The following is a 19,109-nucleotide window of genomic DNA, read 5'->3' on the forward strand; positions in this document are numbered from 1 at the left end:
GCGTCTGCCGTGAACGAGCGCTCTCAGCTCCGAGTGTGGTTATCCAGCAGCTAATTCCTCTCCAGCTCCTATAAAGGATCCATTCCAGCTGTGTTTATGGTGTTTTCAAAAGCCCCTCAATTGAATTATAGCTCTGCGGTGGCTGTTTGCCAGTGTCACCCAATAATGAGGGAGGTCACTTAATAGAGATAGCAACAAGAGGTACATATTAATGAGAGCTGATTGAAAGGTGGGGTGGATTTCCACCAAAAAAAAAAAAAAAAAAAAAAAGTAGAAAGGGAAATTATCAGGTTTTAAAATCAGACTTAGAAGTTGGAAATTGCCTGGCTCGGACGAGCAGTAATGCAATTAATAAATGTAATTAAAAGTGCAATTAAGAACACAGGAATTGGAAGTCTGCGCGCATCTGTGCGAGCGTTCTGAGCTGGCACGCGAGCGAGGAACCCAGTCTGGCAACCCAGGATGGAGCATGGGGACAGAACCCAAAACACGGGGCTGGCTTTTTCCTCTCGGCAGGGGCTGCAAGAGGGGCTGGCGCTTGCTGTGGCTCTGCTCCTGCAGTTATTTCCTGCAGCAGACGAGACCCAGGCAGGAGCAGGTGACTTAAATCAGCCCCGGATGAGAGAGACAGGGTCCCAGGTGTATCAGGAGCATACTTGGAATCCATGTCAGCTCTGTTGCACAGCACGCCTGCCTTCAGCAAGAGGCGCTGAGCCCTGCTTCCCGCCCGCAGTGATTCGGGATCGGCGGGAGCGCCTTTGCCCGGAGCACAGGGATGCGTGAGCCGGCTTTTGCAGAGCGCAAAGCTCCTTTCATCCGCCCCACTGCACGCTGCAGAGGCAGGGAGAGAGAGGGAAGAGAGCCGCCAGGAGCGGCAGCAGGGATTTATTTAAGAGTAATAGGTTGACCTGAGCTGTAACAGGAGCGCGGAGCAGCGAAGCATCTCCTGATGGGAGCGGTCAGCTGCCGCCTTGCTGCGGGGCCAGGGGGAAGCAGGAGTGGGGCTGGCGAGGCTGTGGCAGGGAGGAGATCAGAGCTGCCTGCTGCTCGAGCCCCCGTGCCCGTCGCTGTGTGCCCCCCGGCCCGTTTGTGTCGCCTCATCTCACCGACCTTCCGACAGCTGCTCGGCCAGATTGCCTGCCGTTTTTGCACATTTATTTGCATGGCTACAGCATGCATCGACATCCTAATCATCCCCACCAGCTTCTGCCGGGTGACTTTGCCCTGGGAGGTCAGATGGAGGTCCTCTACATGGCCAGCCACGGGAGAGGGGCAGCTGGCGTGGAGGGATGAGCCCCAAATACACCAAAATAGACATTTCTGGTGCCCAGCCTTCTTGTCAGAAGGTTGTTGTGGTTTAATCCCAGCCGGCAGCTCAGAGCCGCGCAGCTGCTCACTCTGTGTGTTGGAAAAGTGGATGCATTGAAGGGAGTATCTGGAGAATGAACTCCCACATCTCCTCTGCTTCATCTCCCACCTTTGCTTCTCTCCCACTCTGACCCTGCTGTAAAAAAGTCAGCTCTCCATATTCCCCCTCTCAGCCCTTTGCCCACGTGGCTCCTGACGTCAGGCCAGTTGGACAAGACTGGTGCATCGAAGCACGTCTGGGGTGTTGGTGGCCCGTGGCCCGTGAAATGGTTTTGCTGTGGTGGGAGACTCTCAAAGGCACCGTGCAAACCTGCTCCCTGAGCAGGGCGAGCGCTCTGACAGCCAGAGGGACTTAATGCTGTGGGAGCAGGTGCCATGGGCCTCAGGAAAGAGGATGGAAGCTGGGTTTCCTGCTTTCTGGTTTTTCTGGGCTTTTTGTTACCCCTGTGTGAAAGGAGAGCCTTTTCACAAGAATCACTTGGGTTGGAAAGGACCTCTAAGATCATCAACCTGAACTACTGACCCAGCACTGCCAGGTTACACAGCCATGTCCCCAGGTGCCACATCTTTTAAATCCCTCCAGGGGCACTGATTCCACCACCTCCTTGTCCAGCATTTTGCCAGTGCTGGACAAATTTTTTGTGTTGGGCTTGCAGGGGCTGGTTTTTGGTAGCAGGGGACCACAGAGGTGGCTTCTGTGAGAAGCTGCTGGAAGCTTCCACCGTATTTGGCAGAGCCAACCCCTGATGGCTCTGAAGATGGGCGTGCTGCTGGCCAAAAATGGGCCAATTAGAAATGTTGATAACAGATTTAAGAAGAAATCAAAACAAAGTTGGAGGTACAGTGTTCATTCCAGCCAGAGAAGAGAGAACACATGAGTGGAACAACACGGAGACACCAAGGTCAGTGGAGAAGGAGGGGAGAAGGTGCTCCAGGCGCTGGAGCTGAGATTCCTCTGCAGGCCGTGGTGATCCCCATGGTGAAGCAGCCGTGCCCCTGCAGCCTGTGAGGATCCACGGGGGATGCAGGGATCCACCCGCAGCCCCTGGGGATCCACAGGGGATGCAGGGATCCACCCACAGCCCCTGGGCATCCACGGGGGATGCAGGGATCCATGGGGGGGAGGTGCCCACACTGGAGCAGTGGATCCCTGGAGGAGGCTGTGATCCAGTGGGAGGCCCAGTGGAGAGAAGGGCCCTGCTCCCAGGCTGGAGCAGCCTGTCCTTGGAGGACTGCACAGCAGTTTTGGGAAGACTGTGTGCCCGTGGGAGGGACTCAGACTGCAGCAGTTTTGGGAGGACTGCTGCTCGTGAGAGTGGAGCCACACTGGAGAAGTTCACAGAGAACTGTCTGTGTGGCATGGTGTGGCAGGGGAAGGACTTCTCTCCTTGAGTAGTGGAAGAAGAACTGACCCAAACCCCCTTTCCCTGGCTCCCTGTGCTGTCAGTGGGAGAGACGGAGGGGTTGGGGAAAGAAAAGGTGTTTTCTAAGGACTTGCTTTACTTCTCATTATCCTCCTCTGATTTTGGTAGTAAAAACTCACTTTCTACTTCTAAGTTGAGCCTGTTTTGCCCTTAGAGTGTTTTTTCACAGTCCATAACTCATGAACCCTTTGTTTAAATTTTTCTCTTCTCTGCCCAGCTGTGGCAGGGGAGGGTGAGTGAGTGGCTTTCGTGGGTGCCTGGTGTTTGGCCAGTGTCAAACCACACCCGCTTCCTATGAAAAAAAAATGTTCCTGCTGTTCAATCTAAACCTCCCATGGCACAGCTTGAGAGGAACAGACAGGAGGAGGTGGTGCCCTGGCTTTTTTCAGGCGTCCCTCATGTTCAGCTGTGCCCATGTAACTTGCCTGGTTGGACACATCATGGAACGGTTTGGGTTGGAAGGGGCCTTCAAGGCCCCTTCAAGCCATCTAGCTCCAACCCCCTGCTATGGGTAGGGACACTCTCCTCTATCCCAGGTTGCTCACATTGTGACCCCAGAGAGGGCATCTCCCCTGGATTGTCACCTACCTTGTATTGCCACGTCGTGGGTGGAGCGGCATCCACCCAAAATTTTATTGCCAATGCATGTTATAATATGGGTAATAACATAATGCATATAGGGTTCATGATAAGATGTTAAAGACTACCGGTGTGGCCAGAGAGTGAGGTGTAAATATTTTTAAAAGTCCCTTTTTGGTAACCTCTTTTTCAGCCTTAATTGCCCTTTTGCAGAGAATGTTACATAAGGCTCTGGTGTCCCAGCTGTCGGGGTTGGCAGGGCACATCTGTGTCTGGTAACTCATGCTGAGGTCACACGGGAGGTGACAGCCCAGGGGAGATGTTTGTGGTGGTGGGCTGTGCTTGGGCCATCCCATGACAGCTTTGGGATGGAAGCACAACTTCCTGGGAGGATGTCAGGAGGACGGAGCTGTGGGACCCAGCAACAGGACAAGAGGCAACAGGCAAAAACTGATGCACAGGAAGATCCACCTGAACATGAGAAGAACTGTCCTGGGCAGTCACCAAGTCTGGAACGGATTGTCCAGAGAGGGTGTGGAGTGTCCCTCTCTGGGGGTACTCCAGAGCCCTCTGGACACAATCCTGTGCCATGTGCTCTGGCATGTCCTGCTAGAGCAGGAAGGTGGGAGCAGAACACCCGCTGTGGTCGGACTCATTCTGTGATCCTGTGATTATTTGTGATTTCACACCTCCGCACTGCTCAGAGAGAGGCAAGGTCTTGGTCTCTCCTCTGCCTCCCCCATGTGCAGCAACATCCTTCCATGTTTGAACAGGGATTTTAGGGTTTAGTTCCTTATTTTAACACCAACCTGTCTTTGCTGCTGGGGATCCACTGGAACAGAGCAGTCTCCTTATGATTAAGAGCTAGGGGCTCTTGCATTACTGTTCAGTATTTCTTTTTAGACCCTCCTCCCCCCCCCCCCAAAAAAACTTCTACCAATACTTTTTTTTTAACAGTTTGAACTTTTCTTACTCGTTTATTGCAAAATAAGGAAGGCACAAAGGGCATCTCCACTTAGCACCCCAGAGCCCTTTAATTCCTGCAGCTGCTGTGGGGGGAACCTGGGTGCTGGAGCTGCTCCTGCTGAGCGGCCAGGTGAAGGATGGGGTGCTGGACACAGGTCGGGAGCAGGTCCCACTCCCGTTTGCCCTTCTCCTCCCCCCCAACAGGCTGCATCTGTCTGCATGTTTATTTTTAATCTCACATCTGCTGCCGTCGTAACAAAGATTTAATGACATGACACAGTTTTGTCACCAGTTCTTTTTTCTGTAGTGAATGAAGCCTCCATTGCAGGCTGCTGCAGAGAGCCGAAAGCTTTAAAAAATGACAGAATTTGGCGACTCGTGTAGAAAGCTCACCTGTTTGCCACGAGCACCTGTAGGCTGTTGTCTGCCTGGACAAAACAAAATTATGGATTTTGTTATTTTTGCCTGTTGGTGAGATAAGCATAACCACAATTAGTCTTTGTTAATGAAGAAAAGCCATGAAGGATGTGCAAAAAAGTCCTATAAATGGACCTATAAATGCTGAAGAAGCAGAAATATGGTCCAGCACGGGGCTTTCCAAAGGCATCTCCCTGGCTTGTGTCCCCTGCTCGGTATTTACCATCAAACATAAGCCCCAGGCTCTTCTGTTTATCCAGATGTTTTGCCTCATTGTTTAGATGATGGGCCACAGGTTCTGAGAAATAAAGATGCCAGCTTCCTGCTGAGAAATAGCTCGAGCCTGTTTGACCCAGAAATGGCAAGAGGATTTTAAAGACATACTTTTTATGCTTTTTAAGGCAGATGGCCTGAAATTCCCCTGAGTCCTGTCTGCCCGCCAGGGCATGAGCATTGATGAGACCTTTTTGCCTGCAGGACTGTTGACATGGGATGTCTGCACCCTGCAGCTGGTTTTGTTGGTTTGGGGGAATTTTTTTTTTTTGCTTGAACTTGAACTGTGGAAAAAAAGATAGATTACCCAGAGCATTCCTTACAAATCTGCATCCTCTCCCCTGTGTGCTGTTGGGAATAAGGAGATGTGTTTGGTAGTGAAATATTCTCATTGACCTGTGCATTTTGGGCAGAATCAGTGATTTCCCTCTCTGTATCCATGCTGCTCTGCTTCCTGTAACACTCCTCCTACTGCCTGGAAGCCCTTCTGCTCCCCTCCTAAATTCACTCGGGCTGTGCTTTGCTCCTGCTCCCACGCTCATGATCCGGCCCTGGGGTCCCTCACAGCCCCTCAGATGCTTTGGTGTTGATGTTCATGACTGATTCCCAGGGCCAGATCTTTGTCCAGAACTGATCCCCTGCTTGTGTGGCTCTTGCTGTCCTGGCCAAGGAAGGGAGCTGGTGAGAGAAGCTGTAAAACAAGGATAACGCCATGGAAGTCACCCGGCGGTGTCTGCAGGGCCTGGAGCCGACAGCACCAAAGCTGGTGACCTCCGTGTCCCCTCCAGGCAGCTTCTCCTTTGGAAGGACGAGGAGATGAAGTGCCTTCAAAGCCTGCTTTGGGGCTATTGTATGGAGTACAATGCGGGGGAAATCAAGCTCTCCTCTCTCACAGCCAGCCGAGAGCAGCCCCGTAATCACGGGTGACCAGAGAGGATTTGCATGTTAAAAGCAGTGGCTAGGGGCACTTAAAAAGGAGAGGAAACATATTCATCAAGGCCAGCTTTATCCTTATGAATATTACTATTCCCAGGGCAATATAGCCCAGACCCTTCGGTGCAGCCCTGAACGTGCTCCTGCTCTGCCCCTCCCTAGGAATGGTTAATTTGTAGTGCCGTGAGCTGTGACATTGGTACCCCGGTGGCTCTGGGAAGGAAGTTGAGTTGTTGGAGCATGTGGAGTGAGGTGGTGGGAGCAGTGCCCTGGCAGCAGCAATAGGAGGGCTGTGGGATGCTCTGGAGCTGCTCCTGGTGGTGATGGCTGGGGGCAGGCAGGTGGCCCAAAAGAGGGGCTGGGGAGATGCTCTGCTCTTGTCTGAGAAGGTGTTTCAGGAGTGCTCGGAAAGCAAACACCCACCACAGCCGCCCATGAAGGTCTTCTTCACCCAGCACACCCCTCAGCTGACAAAATCCTAGCTCCTGAGCAGTTTAAATGCCCAAGCCAGGATTAAGGTGCTGAGCGTGTGTCACAAAGTCAAGGGTTTACACGGCAGCAGGGCAGGGCTGGGTTAAGCTTCCAGAAAATGAGCAGCTGTAAGGCAAAGGGCAGCAAAATTCTGGGACAGATGGGCTGGGGAGGATGTGGTGTCTCCACTGCTAGAAGCCTTTCAGGATGGGGATGATTTAGGTGGAGCACAGGGGCCAGGTTTCTCTTCTGAGGTCCCTTCCAGCTATATCTTTTATGCTTTTGTGACTGCTGATCACCAAAAAACTTGAAGGTGCTTTAAAAAATAATCCTCAGGCCGTGCCCTGCGAGGCTTTCTAGAGCAGCTTGATTTAGAGGAGGGAAAAAAAAAAAAAAGAAAGGAAATGGAAAACCTAAGTGGGAGCTGCAACCTCTCACACCTTGGCAGAAGTGACACTGATGTAAGGGAAGTGGAATTTTGCTGGAGTCCGAGGTGAGCTTGGGTCCCTGCAATGCTACATGCCTGGATACAAGGGCAGGGGCATGAGGGATGTGCATGGGATGAGTGTCCAGAGCCTGGATTCGTCAGTGTGAGCTGCAAAGTGTGCTCAGGGTTCCCTGCTCCGTTGTACCAAATCCTGCCACCTGCCTTGAGGGCAAATTTCTGCTGGTCTGAGCCTTAACTGGGAAAATTTGGGTTCTCTGGTTCTTTGTTGGTGCCATCACCCAGTGTTAAGCTGGTTAAATAAGATTCCGAGTGTGGGGCCCTGTTTTCCTATATTTCCTAGTTAGAAGTGTTGACTGGAACAACCTTTGGTTTACTGCAAGCCCTGTGGTCCCCAAAAAAACCTGAAAATGGCTCAGTTTGTTTCACAGCTTTGGCCAAGGATTTTCTTGGAAGCAGCGCCCCATCTTCTAAACTCTGCCTCTCCTCAAGCCTCCTTTCCATCCTCTCAGCACTTCAGGATACTTCTCTGTAAGCTGAGGGCAAACAATTAAATACAAAAGGAGTTAACAATAAAACAGAGACATGGGGAGAGGTTTTCAGGAATAATCCCTGTTATCCCAGCCACTGTCAGGTCTCACTTCTGACCTTTGCTCTGTCCCCTTTTGAGGTTTAGCTCCTTGTCAACCCTTTTGGTGGTGTCACAGGCAGAGGGACATGCCCAAGTTGTCGTGATCCGTGTGTACCTGGAGCCCCAGCAGAGCCTTTTAGCTGGCAGTCTGTGCTCGTGCCTTTAGGGAGAGACAAGAATATGCATTTTAAGATTTGCATAGGAACATGCAGCTGTTCCACCAAAAATGGATAATTGTTCTCCCCGCTGTGAAGTTAAACAATAAGAAGTGCCAAACTGCACTTGCCATTGCTGATTTTGTGCACTCAGCTGCATATTTTATGCATGTAGATTAGTTCCAGATTTATGACGATGGAACTGTTCATGCCTGCGTTAATCGGGCCAGGTTGTAGTTGCTGTGGAAACTACAACTGACTTTTATGTGAAGTTCTGTGTTGCATTTAATGCTTTTTTTTTTTTTAATTTTCCCTTATTTTTTAAAGCTCTCCTGTATTTAATACTTTGTGGTGAAAACAGCGAGGGAGTCGGCGTCGAAAATAAAAGCGCCTTTGGGCAAAAAGCAAGTTTCAGCAAAGAGAGCAATTTTTCTGGAAAGTTGGGATGTCTAGGAAAAAATAAGGGTTTGTGATAGAGTGCCACCTTGACCACAGCTGTATAACTATTATTATAAGTGTGTAACAACTATTATAGGCCCTGCAATACTGTAATAAAGAATAGAGCTGTGTGACTTACAAATGCCTGGAAATACAGGACTGAAGTTGCAGGCTCTCTGGATATCACTCCTGGTGGGAAAAGGAAATTGCTGGTGTATGTTTGATGTGAAAATAGCGCGCAGTGTTACCGGTATTTATCTCTTATCTCCAGAACACCCCCGTGGGCACTCCCATTTTCATCGTGAACGCCACGGACCCGGACCAGGGGGCAGGAGGCAGCGTGCTTTACTCCTTCCAGCCCCCTTCCAACTTCTTTGCCATCGACAGCGGCCGTGGCATCGTGACGGTGATCCGGGAGCTGGACTACGAAGTCACTCAGGCCTACCAGCTCCAGGTGAACGCCACGGTGAGTCTTGCCCTGGCAGCTGCAGGCCTGCGGGTGTTGTCTGGGGTTTGTGTTATTGCCCTGCTCTGGAAAATCTGCTTTTGGGCACATCCAGTGTTTTCTGCTTAGCAAGGCGTTGCAGCAGTGCAGTCCCTGGGTGGTTTTAAGTCTCTGTGGGGAACGGCTGCACCTCTCCAGCAGCATCTCACACGTGTCAGGGGCTTCTGCAGGAAGGGAACCAGCTCCTGGGTGATGAAACCCAGCAGAGGGCATACAGACCATTCACAGAATCATAGAATGGTTTGGGTCAGGCACCCGAAAGACCATCCCATTCCAGCCCCCTGCCATGGGCTAGACCAGGTTGCCCCAAGCCCCATCCAGCCAGGCCTGGAACACTTCCAGGGGTGGAGCTACATCCACAGCTTCCCTGGGCAAGCTGTGCCAGCGTCTCACCACCCTCTGAACAAAGAATGTCTTTGGTATATTGAATCCTCCAAACTCATTCCTTGGACACTGCGGTTTATTACAAGTGGGTTCACCTGTATTAAGTTCAGACATCAAGAGTTAAAATTCTGGTGGGCAGAGGAGAAACCAGGGTCTTAATTACAGTCAGTGCCATCACACTGTGGGGGGGACCCTTGGGGTGGGAAATGGTAAATTCGTGCCCCATGTGAGTGGGTGTTCAATCCCTGGTGCTCAGTCTAGAGAGAGCTGGAGAATGTCAAGGAGCACACAGGCTGGAGCTCTGGATGCTGGCTCCTTCCCCACCTCACACGCAGCAGAGGAAGGTAAGATTCAGCCCTACAATACATCTGCCCAACTCCGCACTCAGGAGAGGGGGGGAAATCCCTCTCTGCCCCCTCCAGGCAGCTGGCTAGAGCTCTCGAAGCATGTGATTTGATCAAGATCATTGTCTTGATGCAGAACCACAAATGTCAGGAGGACACGGAGGGCTGTGCTTCTCTCTTCAGAGCGGCGGGCCCGGACACTCATACACTGTAGGGCAAACATCACAGCCTTTCAGCCCAAGCCCTGCATGTTCCAGCCTGTGGAATTTGCTCCAGAAACTCGGTTTTTTGTTGTTTGGGGTTTTTTTTTTCTTATTTTGAAACATACCTCATTTTATTTTAATACTCCAGTGCGAAGAGGGCCTCTCCTTTTTTTGCTTCCTTGCCAGTGTCTGTCGCTGACGCGCTTTCCTGGGATGTGTTACTGAGCTGTCTAGCAGGTTGGAAAATGTGGGACCAAACACAGTCCCTGATGGAAATGTAGCTTTCTTCCAGGATTCTGATTTCTTTAAGGATGCAATGGTGTCAGCTTGGTCCATCCAGCTCCGTCTGGCCCTGTATCCCAGCAGAGATAAAATGGGGGCGTATCTCGCACTTCATGGAATCCCACAATGGTTTGGGTTGGAAGGGGTTGTAAAGCCCAGTTCATCCCAACCCCTGCCATGGGCAGGGAGACCTTCCACTACTATCCCAGGTTGCTCCAAGCCCTGTCCAGCCTGGCCTTGAACACTTCCAGGGATGAGGCAGCCACGGCTTCTCTGGGTAGCCTGTTGCATGCTCAATACACTCCTGGCATCCAGTGATTTCCAGCTTAGGGAATCCGAGGACTTAAATGTTGTCTCTGAACTGGGCTGGGTGGCAGCTGTGGGAATATCTCCTTGCCTTGGTCAGTGCTAGTAATTCCTTGAAGAAGAGTGATGAGAAACCCTAGGGCAAAGCTGTGCCGGGAAAAAAATGTGAGACTTGCACCAGTGTAGCAGGAGCTGGAAGAGCAAATGCAGATTTTTGTCTGCCTGACGAGCAGTTTGCATGGTCCAGAGTGGGAAATGGGGTGATGGTGAGTTCAGGGTGGCTGCAGGGATTGCAGGCTGCATGGGTGCAAGGTAGGAGTTGTTCCATCCCAGGGATGAGGGCAGCGAGCGCAGGGAGAAGCTGGAAAGGACAGCAGGAGGGACGGTCCAGTGAGGAAACTTGAAGCGTGCTTGTTTTTTCAGTGCTACCTGTGATGCCTGAAACAAAATTTAAGAGGTGAAGGGGAGGGGAAGGAACATTATCTGAAGAAACAAAGGACTTGCACCTGATGGCACTAACAGCAGAGTCAGAATAAGCATCCACCCAGGCCACAGACACTGAGCCCTGCAGGTTAAGAGGATAATGCACAAGCTGAGTTGTTGAATAGAGTTTAAATTAACATTAATCTTCTGGCAATCAGTCTTTGCCTCTGCTCAGAGCTGCTTTGGAGGAGTGTGTAGTCACCTTCCAGCACAGTGCCTGATTGGGGGTAAGGAGACACTGATTCCCTTCCCTCCGTGTGCTCTCTTTGCTCCTGCCCCTAGCAAAGGGCTGGGGGCCTTGGGGTCACTTTTGAGCACCCAGGGGACAAGGTTTCAGCAAGAAAAGCAGTGGCAGCAGGAGAAGCTGATGGCAGTGCCTACTGCTGTGGCTTTGGCTGCTGGAGGAGGGTCATGCTTGGAAAAGAGCCCGAGGCTCTGTCCTGGTGGGATGTGATGGGAGGTGATCAGGGAATCATGGAATGGTTCAGGTGGGAAGGGACATTTAAAGACCATTTAGTCCAACCCCCTGCCATGGGGAGGGACATCTTCCACTATCCCAGGGTGCTCCAAGCCCCATCCAGCCTGGCCTTGGACACTTCCAGGGATCAAGGGGCAGCCACAGCTTCTCTGGGCGAACTCACCACCCTGACAGCCAGGAATTTCTTCCCAATACATGATCTAACCCTGACTTCTTTCAGTTTAAAGCCATTTCCCCTTGTCCTGTCCCTCCATGCCCTTGTCCCAAGTCCCTCTCCAGCTCTCTTGGAGCCCCTTTAGGCACTGGAAGGGGCTCTGAGGTCTCCCAGAGCCTCCTCTTCAGCTCTGTTAAGGCATCAGCACTGTGGGTATGAGAGAGGCTGCTGCCACCCACCCCTGGGTCTGACCGCGTAGAGGTACCTTAGGCTGTGTCTGCATTAGGAAGGAATTTACATTTTGAAGTAGATGTTGAGCAGCATTGCTGCATTTTCACTCAAAATGTGATGAAAACTAAATTGGTGTTTGCTTCATTTGAAAGGGCTGATGCTGCAATGAAATGCATATTGTATTTCAGCTTAGAGGGAGGTGCAGTGGACAATAATTCCAGCAGGTAGCTTGAAAAAGAGATGATTACCTCCACTATTCAGAAATCCTGTCCCAGCTACAACCACGTGAGACTTAATGCTGCTGAATAATTCTGTTTTTCTGATAGAAATCCTTTCTCTCCCCTCCCTGCCCCTTCTTTTTTCAAGGACCAAGATAAAAACAAACCCCTGTCTACTCTGGCCAACCTGGCAGTCATCATCACAGACGTGCAGGACATGGACCCCATCTTCATCAACCTGCCCTACAGCACGAACATCTACGAGAACTCGCCTCCGGTAAGGGCTGTGCTCCGTGGGGTTTCCTTCTGAAACAGCACCCCTCCAGCCACATCCAAAACATTCAGCCCCTTTTTAAAACAGGCAGCCTAAGCACAGGGGTTCAGGAAGCCTGGACCCCAAATAAAATATTTTCTTAAGGGTTTTGTTCTGAAATTCTGCAAAGGCTTTGTGTTGTTGGGAGCAGACAGTCACCCTGTCTCCTCCCCACGGTCTATCTGCATGCCATTTCCAATAGAGAACTTGAAGGAAAAAAATCTAAACGTTCCTGAAATGAGGCAGTTTTGAAAATGCCAGAATCATCAGCCATTTCAGCACTTTGAGTCTTTTCCCCCAGGTTTTGCCAAATTGGTCCAATCATTTTAGTTCTTCTGAAACTCGGTTTGTCAGCAAACTCGCTCTTTGTGGAAAAACGTCTCCCAGTCTCTGAATACAGCAGGGATGAGGGTTTTTTTTCCCCCCACAGATGTCAGGGAGCATGGAGGGCAGCTTGGGCTTTGGGAGCTGTTTCTAGAGGGAATCTCAGCTAGGACTTCCAATGAGAAATTTGTCTCTTCTATTTTTGGTACTTTCCAGTCGGGATTAAAAGTACACCCTGAAATGTTGTAGAGCCCTTGCAATCTACCCAGGGAATGGAGACCATTTTGGAGACCCACCAAGGGCTTTAATCCAAGCACCAGCCCTTCTCCACAGCATCCACAGCTGTGCATCCCATCACTTTGTCCACGGGGAAACATTTTTGTGTGTGGAAGGAAAAACCTGCCTTAAAATCATGGCATGGGGGGTGGGCACCCACACCACACGTGCACCCCATAACTTGTATGGTGCTCTGGATCCCAAATGCCTGGTGGCTCTGTTCAGAGGGAGGGGGAGCTCCAGTGTGCTTCGATTTATGCCTTTCTATTCACTTTGGGGCAAAAGTGGACATGGAGAGTGCTGGATCAATAGGGCTGACTTGTACTGTCCCAAATCCTGTGGTGACACAGCACATTACCTGTCTGCTGGCCCAGAGGTAGCAAAAAAACCAGCTTATTCATGAATTACTCATAAGGTAAAACTTTTGTTGGTATTGAGGAGAATTTCTGGGATGGACAGAGTGAGCTGCAGGGAAATAAAACCCCCCAAATGAGATCACACTTAACTAGAAGAAAAAAGCTTTAAATGAAGTTAGAGGAATGAAAGTGCCATAAGTATTAAAAATCCTAGACTGCATCACCTCCATGGAGTGATCTGGTATTCAGGAAAGGGAATATCTTCCAAATAATGACATATATTAAGGCTGAAGGATCCCTTTGTGTCAATGCACAACATGCACCATGGAACAGTCAGGAAAGCAGCAAATAACCACCGTGTAAGGTGATACAGGAAAAGGAGGAAGGAATTCCCACCAGGTTTAGAGATTTTAATTTCTCTTGGCCACGTGCAACATCTCCAAAGGCGCTGAGGTATCTGAGATGGATAGGTGCCACCAGAGGCATGGTGAAGAGGAAGATTGCTGGAGGTGGGGACTGCTTTGAGTGGTGTCACCCTCTGGTTTGGACCCAAATTCCCAGCCTTCCTGGGAGAAATTCAACTGCTGAAACAAGGATGTGATTTCCTTTGGGAAGCTTGGTGTTTTAACACAGAGTCATTTGGTTGGAAAAGACCTCAAAGTTCATCAAGTCCAGCCATTAATTATGTGCATTTTTTGTCTCCCAGTGTAAATCTTCTCGTCAGCTCTGCCCTACCCCCTGTGTGGAGCCATGTGTAGAGTGAATGTCTTGGTTTTCAAAATGATCACCACCCATTTGGGTGGGGAGTCTGGGCTTGGCCAGCTTTCACCCAAAACCAGGCTTGCAGGTCAAACCAAGAGGCTGTGGTGCATTTTTGGGTGATGTTTAGCCTGACATGTGGCTCAGCAGGTCCAAATGTGCTCAAGGCATCTCATCCCGGCCCTAAATCCACGGATCCGCTGCTCCCTGTCTCTCTTCCCTCTTTTTATCTGTGGTGCACAGCATGTCTGTGTTCCCCTATCAATGTATCATGAAGAATACCTCATCTAAAGTGTATACATTACCTAATAAAATCCTTCTTATTTGGGATTATTGCACCAAATTTTAATTTCCTCACTCGAGTAACAGCATGTCAGCCAGCCCGTCAGCAGAGAGCCGATAGAAGGTGAAAAGAGTGGATAAACTGCAGCAAATTACCACAAACAGATCTCTATCAGCCCTTTGACTGGAATTGACTGGAATTAAGAAGTGAGAAATGGGATTTTTTTTGCCGTGGCAGCTTTCTGAAGCGCTCACCCCCTCCCCTCCTCCTGCTGCAACGCTGGGCTGCGCTTCGCCTTTCAAGTCCCTAATCCTGTAAGAGAAGAAGAAGAAAGAGGGGTGGAGGGGCACGAGAGGGGAGAGAAGTGCAGTTGTAGTTCTTATTTCTCTCAGGCCGGGATCTGGGAGCATAATTGAGAAGCATTTTGGGCAGGTGCTTATTGTGACACTGAGAAGAAAGCAATTTCTTATCGGGCAGAGGAAGAGGACACAGCAGGGAGAGACTCTGCTGTCCCTGGAGGTGTTGGATCTTCTTTCTTGATGTTGTTTATCATCCCAGCATGGCTCAGGCATCTCTCCCAGGGCACCCAAGTGCGCCTGCAGCTGCAGCAAAGCTCTGAGGTGTGTTTTTCATCCTCAAGAGGGTTTTTGGGTGTCTGTCCTCGCAGCAGCCGGAGACGGGGTGGAGTGGTTGATGTTGAATGTCCTGCAAAGGAAGGGCTGTGCAAGCATTGCCACAGGCTGCAGGGGTAGCAGTGGAATCACCATCCCTGCAGGGATTTAAAAGACATGTGGATGTCTTTTAAATGTGGATGGGGACACGAGTTAGTGGTGGCCTTGGCCGTGCTGGGGGAATGGTTGGACTGGATGATCTCAGAAGGCTTTTCCTAAAAGGTTCTGGGATTCCATGGCCTCCAGACGAGCTGATAGGGGCTGGAGGAGAGGGGCCCTTTCCCCTTGCAGAGCTGCTGTAGTTCTGATGAGCCCCTGCTTTTCTGCACCTCAGCTGGTGCATGGTGCAGGCAGTGCTGCAGCTTCACTTTGCGGGTGCAAGGGGAGGAATCCACTCTCCAGGAGACAAGCTGAGGGCTGTGAACGTGTGCTTCATCCCACAGGGAGCCACGTGAGGGCAAGAGTGGGGCCAAACCCCGCTGGCACACGGCCCCAAGACCAGCACTTGTATTCCCTTGCAGTGGAAAGGTACAGATATATGTCAAACATCATTAAAACAGTTTTAATTCTTCAGCACCATCCCCCTCCTCCTCAGAAACTCCTTGAGTTGAAGAAATAATGTAGAATCACTGCTGGTTTTGCCCTAGAGTCTCAATAGCTCCGAGTTAATTCTTTCTTACAATATTTCCAGCCCATCAGTGTGAACACTTTATTAAAAGCTCAGGGTTTTATTAAAAAAGGATTGATTTACCCCTGCCCCTCTTCAAAAAACCCTCAGATTTTGTTTGGATAATGTGCCATTCTTTATTTTCTTTGCCTTTTTTAAAGCACAGTCTTTCCCAGATTATTACTTTTCTAAACCTTCTTCCTCCTCCCCCAGAGGGGAAGAGTTATTCTGTTCTCTCTGTACCCACCAGCCAAGCCCTCTCCTTGCAGCCACTGCTGTCTGCATTAGGTGGGCGAGGTGTGACTTGCTTTGAAAGGAAAGGCAGGGATATTTGGGAGTTGCTAAGAGCTCCAGGGTCTTGCCACAGGTTGTGCCCTGTGCCACTTCTTCAGCCCCTTTCCTGGGAGGTTCAAGGCTGCTCCCAAACGCCGTGGCTGCTCAGGAAGGGCTTGTCCATCCCCAAGAAGTGGTGTCTGCCAGACTTGTGGGCAGAGTCTGGACGGAAACCAGGTGGGATGTGAAGGATCTTGCCAGGGTTCCAGGAGATGACATCCATGGGTGGTAGGGAAGCCAGCATGACTCCAACGCATGTTTCTTGGACACTGGTGAAACGTGGCTCATCCCCAGGAGGTGCTTGTGGAGCAGGAGGAGACACACAGGAGGCTTCAAGGAGAACGGGGAGGGGGGGAGCCCCAATGCCAAAACCCAGCAGCAGGATATCATCGTCATCATCATCATCATCATCATCATCATCATCATCATCATCACGGGCCTGCAGAGGGCAGAGGGTGAACCTCAGCATGGGCCCTCACAGCCCTCATTCCTGTGATCAAATGTCTGGCTAATTTCTTTCCCGTGGGCATCTCTCTGGCACACGCCGCTGAGATATCCGGATGGATTCCTCCTCCACCCCTCCCAAACTTCCCCTGCTGCCACATCCGCACTCATCCTTTTATCTCTCCCTCCAGCCCTTCCCCTTGGCTCCTCCAGGAGGGGCTTCTCCTGCAGATAAAGCGGCCCATTGCCATTCCCCAGCCATCGCAGGGCCCTGCCTTCCCTCTGCAGGAGGCAATTCCCATTCCGTGCCGCCGCCGAGCCGTGCGGCGGGTGGGGAGCGAGCTGTCGCACAGCCCCGCTGCCTGCACCCACTGCCCGTCCCGCGGGGGAGCTCCCGCTGGGCCAGCGAGGGGAGGGGGCTCTTACCTGCCCCCTGGGGACGGGGGATTAAAGATTGCATCGAGTTTGGTTCTGCTGAATGTGAGGGTAATGTATAATGCAATACAGAATGTATTGTAACGCATGAAATGCAATATACTATATACTAGAATTGCTATTACAATATACAATGTACTATATACAAGATACAAGATGCAATATACTATATACAATATTCTATATACTATTATAATGACTATTACAATATACAAGATACAATGTACAAGATATAATATACAATATACTATACCCTATATACTACATACTATAATACTATATACTAATTACTATTACAATAAACAATATACTATATACCATATACTATTATATACACTATGTAATACAATTATGCTATTATATATACTATATAATACAATAATATATAAAAATATATATAAATATACATAAATATAAATAGTATAGTATATAAATATATAGAATAAAATTATATATTTATATATATATAGTATAGTATATAAATATATATAGTATCGTATATATAGTATAGTATAAAAAAATATATAAAACATAGATACATATATATATATAGTATAGTATAAAGTATAATACATTATAATTTAAACAAAACCATGTTGGGACAGAGCACACTGAAGAGCACCACCCTTTTTTCTCCCTCCACTTTGCCCTGCCCTCCTTTCCACATCCCCTGTTCTGCTTTCCCACCTGCTCCTTCCCCACTTTCGCAGTGGATTTTCTCTCTCTGCGCTCTCGGGAAAGCACAGTTATTGTCAGTAATTTAGAGGCTCTCCGGGTGGCTGCTGAGCCTCGCCAGCCGAGTGCTGCTCAGAGGCCAGTGACCTGGGATTTATGGCTAATGTTCTCGGTTAATAACATGGATTTACTTAAGGAGTCCACTGAAATGCCCTCGGAGATCAGGGAACAGGCAGCATGCCTGGCCCTGGGAGCCTTCTTTATGGCCAGCAGCAGCATCAAGCCCCCAGGGACACGGATCTGGAAGTCCTGCGAGTCCCTTCTTTCAACCAGTGATGCTTCAGCTTTCTCTTTGGCCTTCAAATGATGGATTGCAGGGCAAGCACAAGGCTGCCAACCCGCTCTGCTCCCTCGTTAGATATGCAAACGCCTCTGCTGACATTTCCTTTGAGGGGGAAAGAAAAAAAAAATTTTGCTGCTTTCTCCACTGTTAATAAGCCAATGAAAACAAGAACAGCTGAGTTGTAAATTTTTTCACACTACATTAATTACGAGCATGTGCATGTGTTGGTATTCACAGGGGCTCACTGCACTGCGGCGGGGGAAGTTGACTTATGGAGCAGGATATTTTTATTTCAAGAGCTAAACAAGAATTTTGGGTCCCTCTTATGTTGTTTTTCTCAGTTTTGGGGGAGTCTTGGATCTTTTTGCTGGGCATTCTGCAGGATGGAGGATGATGTGGGTGAGCTGGCAGTTGCAGAAGCTCCTGCCTGTGGGCAATCCCTGGTTCTCAGCATCTGTCCAGCCCTCCTCCTCCTCCTCAAGGGTTTCAAATAAAATCTCTGCAGCTCACTCGCTTGTGCAGCTGGCTGCCAATGGTCAGTGTGAGCAGCCCTTATTGCTTGGGGTGCCTCATCTGAGCAACACAGTGGGAGAAGAGGCCAGGTTGAAACTGGGAAGCCAGTGGCAGATTAAACTGGTGTAGTGACCAAACTGCAGTGGGTGGTGAAAGGGAATTGTTTCCTGCTGGTCATGCCCTCAGCATTCCCAGCTACATCCTGGGGTGGCTTAGCGAAGTTCTGCAGCTCACACCAGAGCGATGAGTACTGAGCCTGAACTGCTTCAGGGGCAGGCAGTGGGACTTCGCCATGACCTGCCACGTCCTAGGACAGGTTGTCCCTCAGCAGCTGGCCCAGGGTGTGAGGTGCAGGTCATTGTGGGAGCCCCAGCAGTGCTGTGACACCTGTCCCCTGTCCCTCCCCAGGGTACCACCGTGAGGATGATAACGGCCGTCGACCAGGACAAGGGACGTCCCCGGGGCATCGGCTACACCATCGTCTCGGGTGAGTCTTGGGGGGCACCGAGGGGACCCCAGCAGGGATGGATGGATGGATGGATGGATGGATGGATGGATGATGGATGGATGGATGGATGATGGATGGATGGATGGATGGATGGATGGATGGATGGATGGATGGATGATGGATGGATGGATGGATGATGGATGGATGGATGGATGGATGGATGGATGATGGATGATGGATGGATGGATGGATGGATGGAGGGATGGATGGATGGATGGATGATGGATGGATGATGGAGGGATGGATGGATGGATGGATGGATGATGGATGGATGGATGGATGGATGGATGGATGGATGGATGGATGGAGGGATGGATGGATGATGATGGATGGATGGATGGATGGATGGATGGATGATGGATGGATGGATGGATGGATGGATGGATGGATGGATGGATGGATGGATGGATGGATGATGGATGATGGATGGATGGATGGATGATGGATGGATGGATGGATGGATGGAGGGATGGATGGATGATGGATGATGGATGATGGATGGATGGATGAATGGATGGAGG

At 50.1% G+C, this 19,109-nt stretch overlaps 1 protein-coding gene across 1 annotated transcript in view; it reads left to right on the forward strand.

Moving 5' to 3' along the window:
- The window catches only part of CDH23 (cadherin related 23), a 189,188-nt gene that overhangs the window by 72,964 nt on the left and 97,115 nt on the right, over positions 1 to 19,109 (forward strand). Inside the window, exons 7-9 of the mRNA XM_053949428.1 lie at positions 8,372 to 8,566; positions 11,837 to 11,965; positions 18,489 to 18,567. Coding sequence (XP_053805403.1) covers positions 8,372 to 8,566; positions 11,837 to 11,965; positions 18,489 to 18,567 — 403 coding nt within the window. The remainder of the gene's footprint in view (positions 1 to 8,371; positions 8,567 to 11,836; positions 11,966 to 18,488; positions 18,568 to 19,109) is intronic.

Source organism: Vidua chalybeata, chromosome 8 (assembly GCF_026979565.1).
Source record: "Vidua chalybeata isolate OUT-0048 chromosome 8, bVidCha1 merged haplotype, whole genome shotgun sequence".
NCBI lineage: Eukaryota > Metazoa > Chordata > Aves > Passeriformes > Viduidae > Vidua > Vidua chalybeata.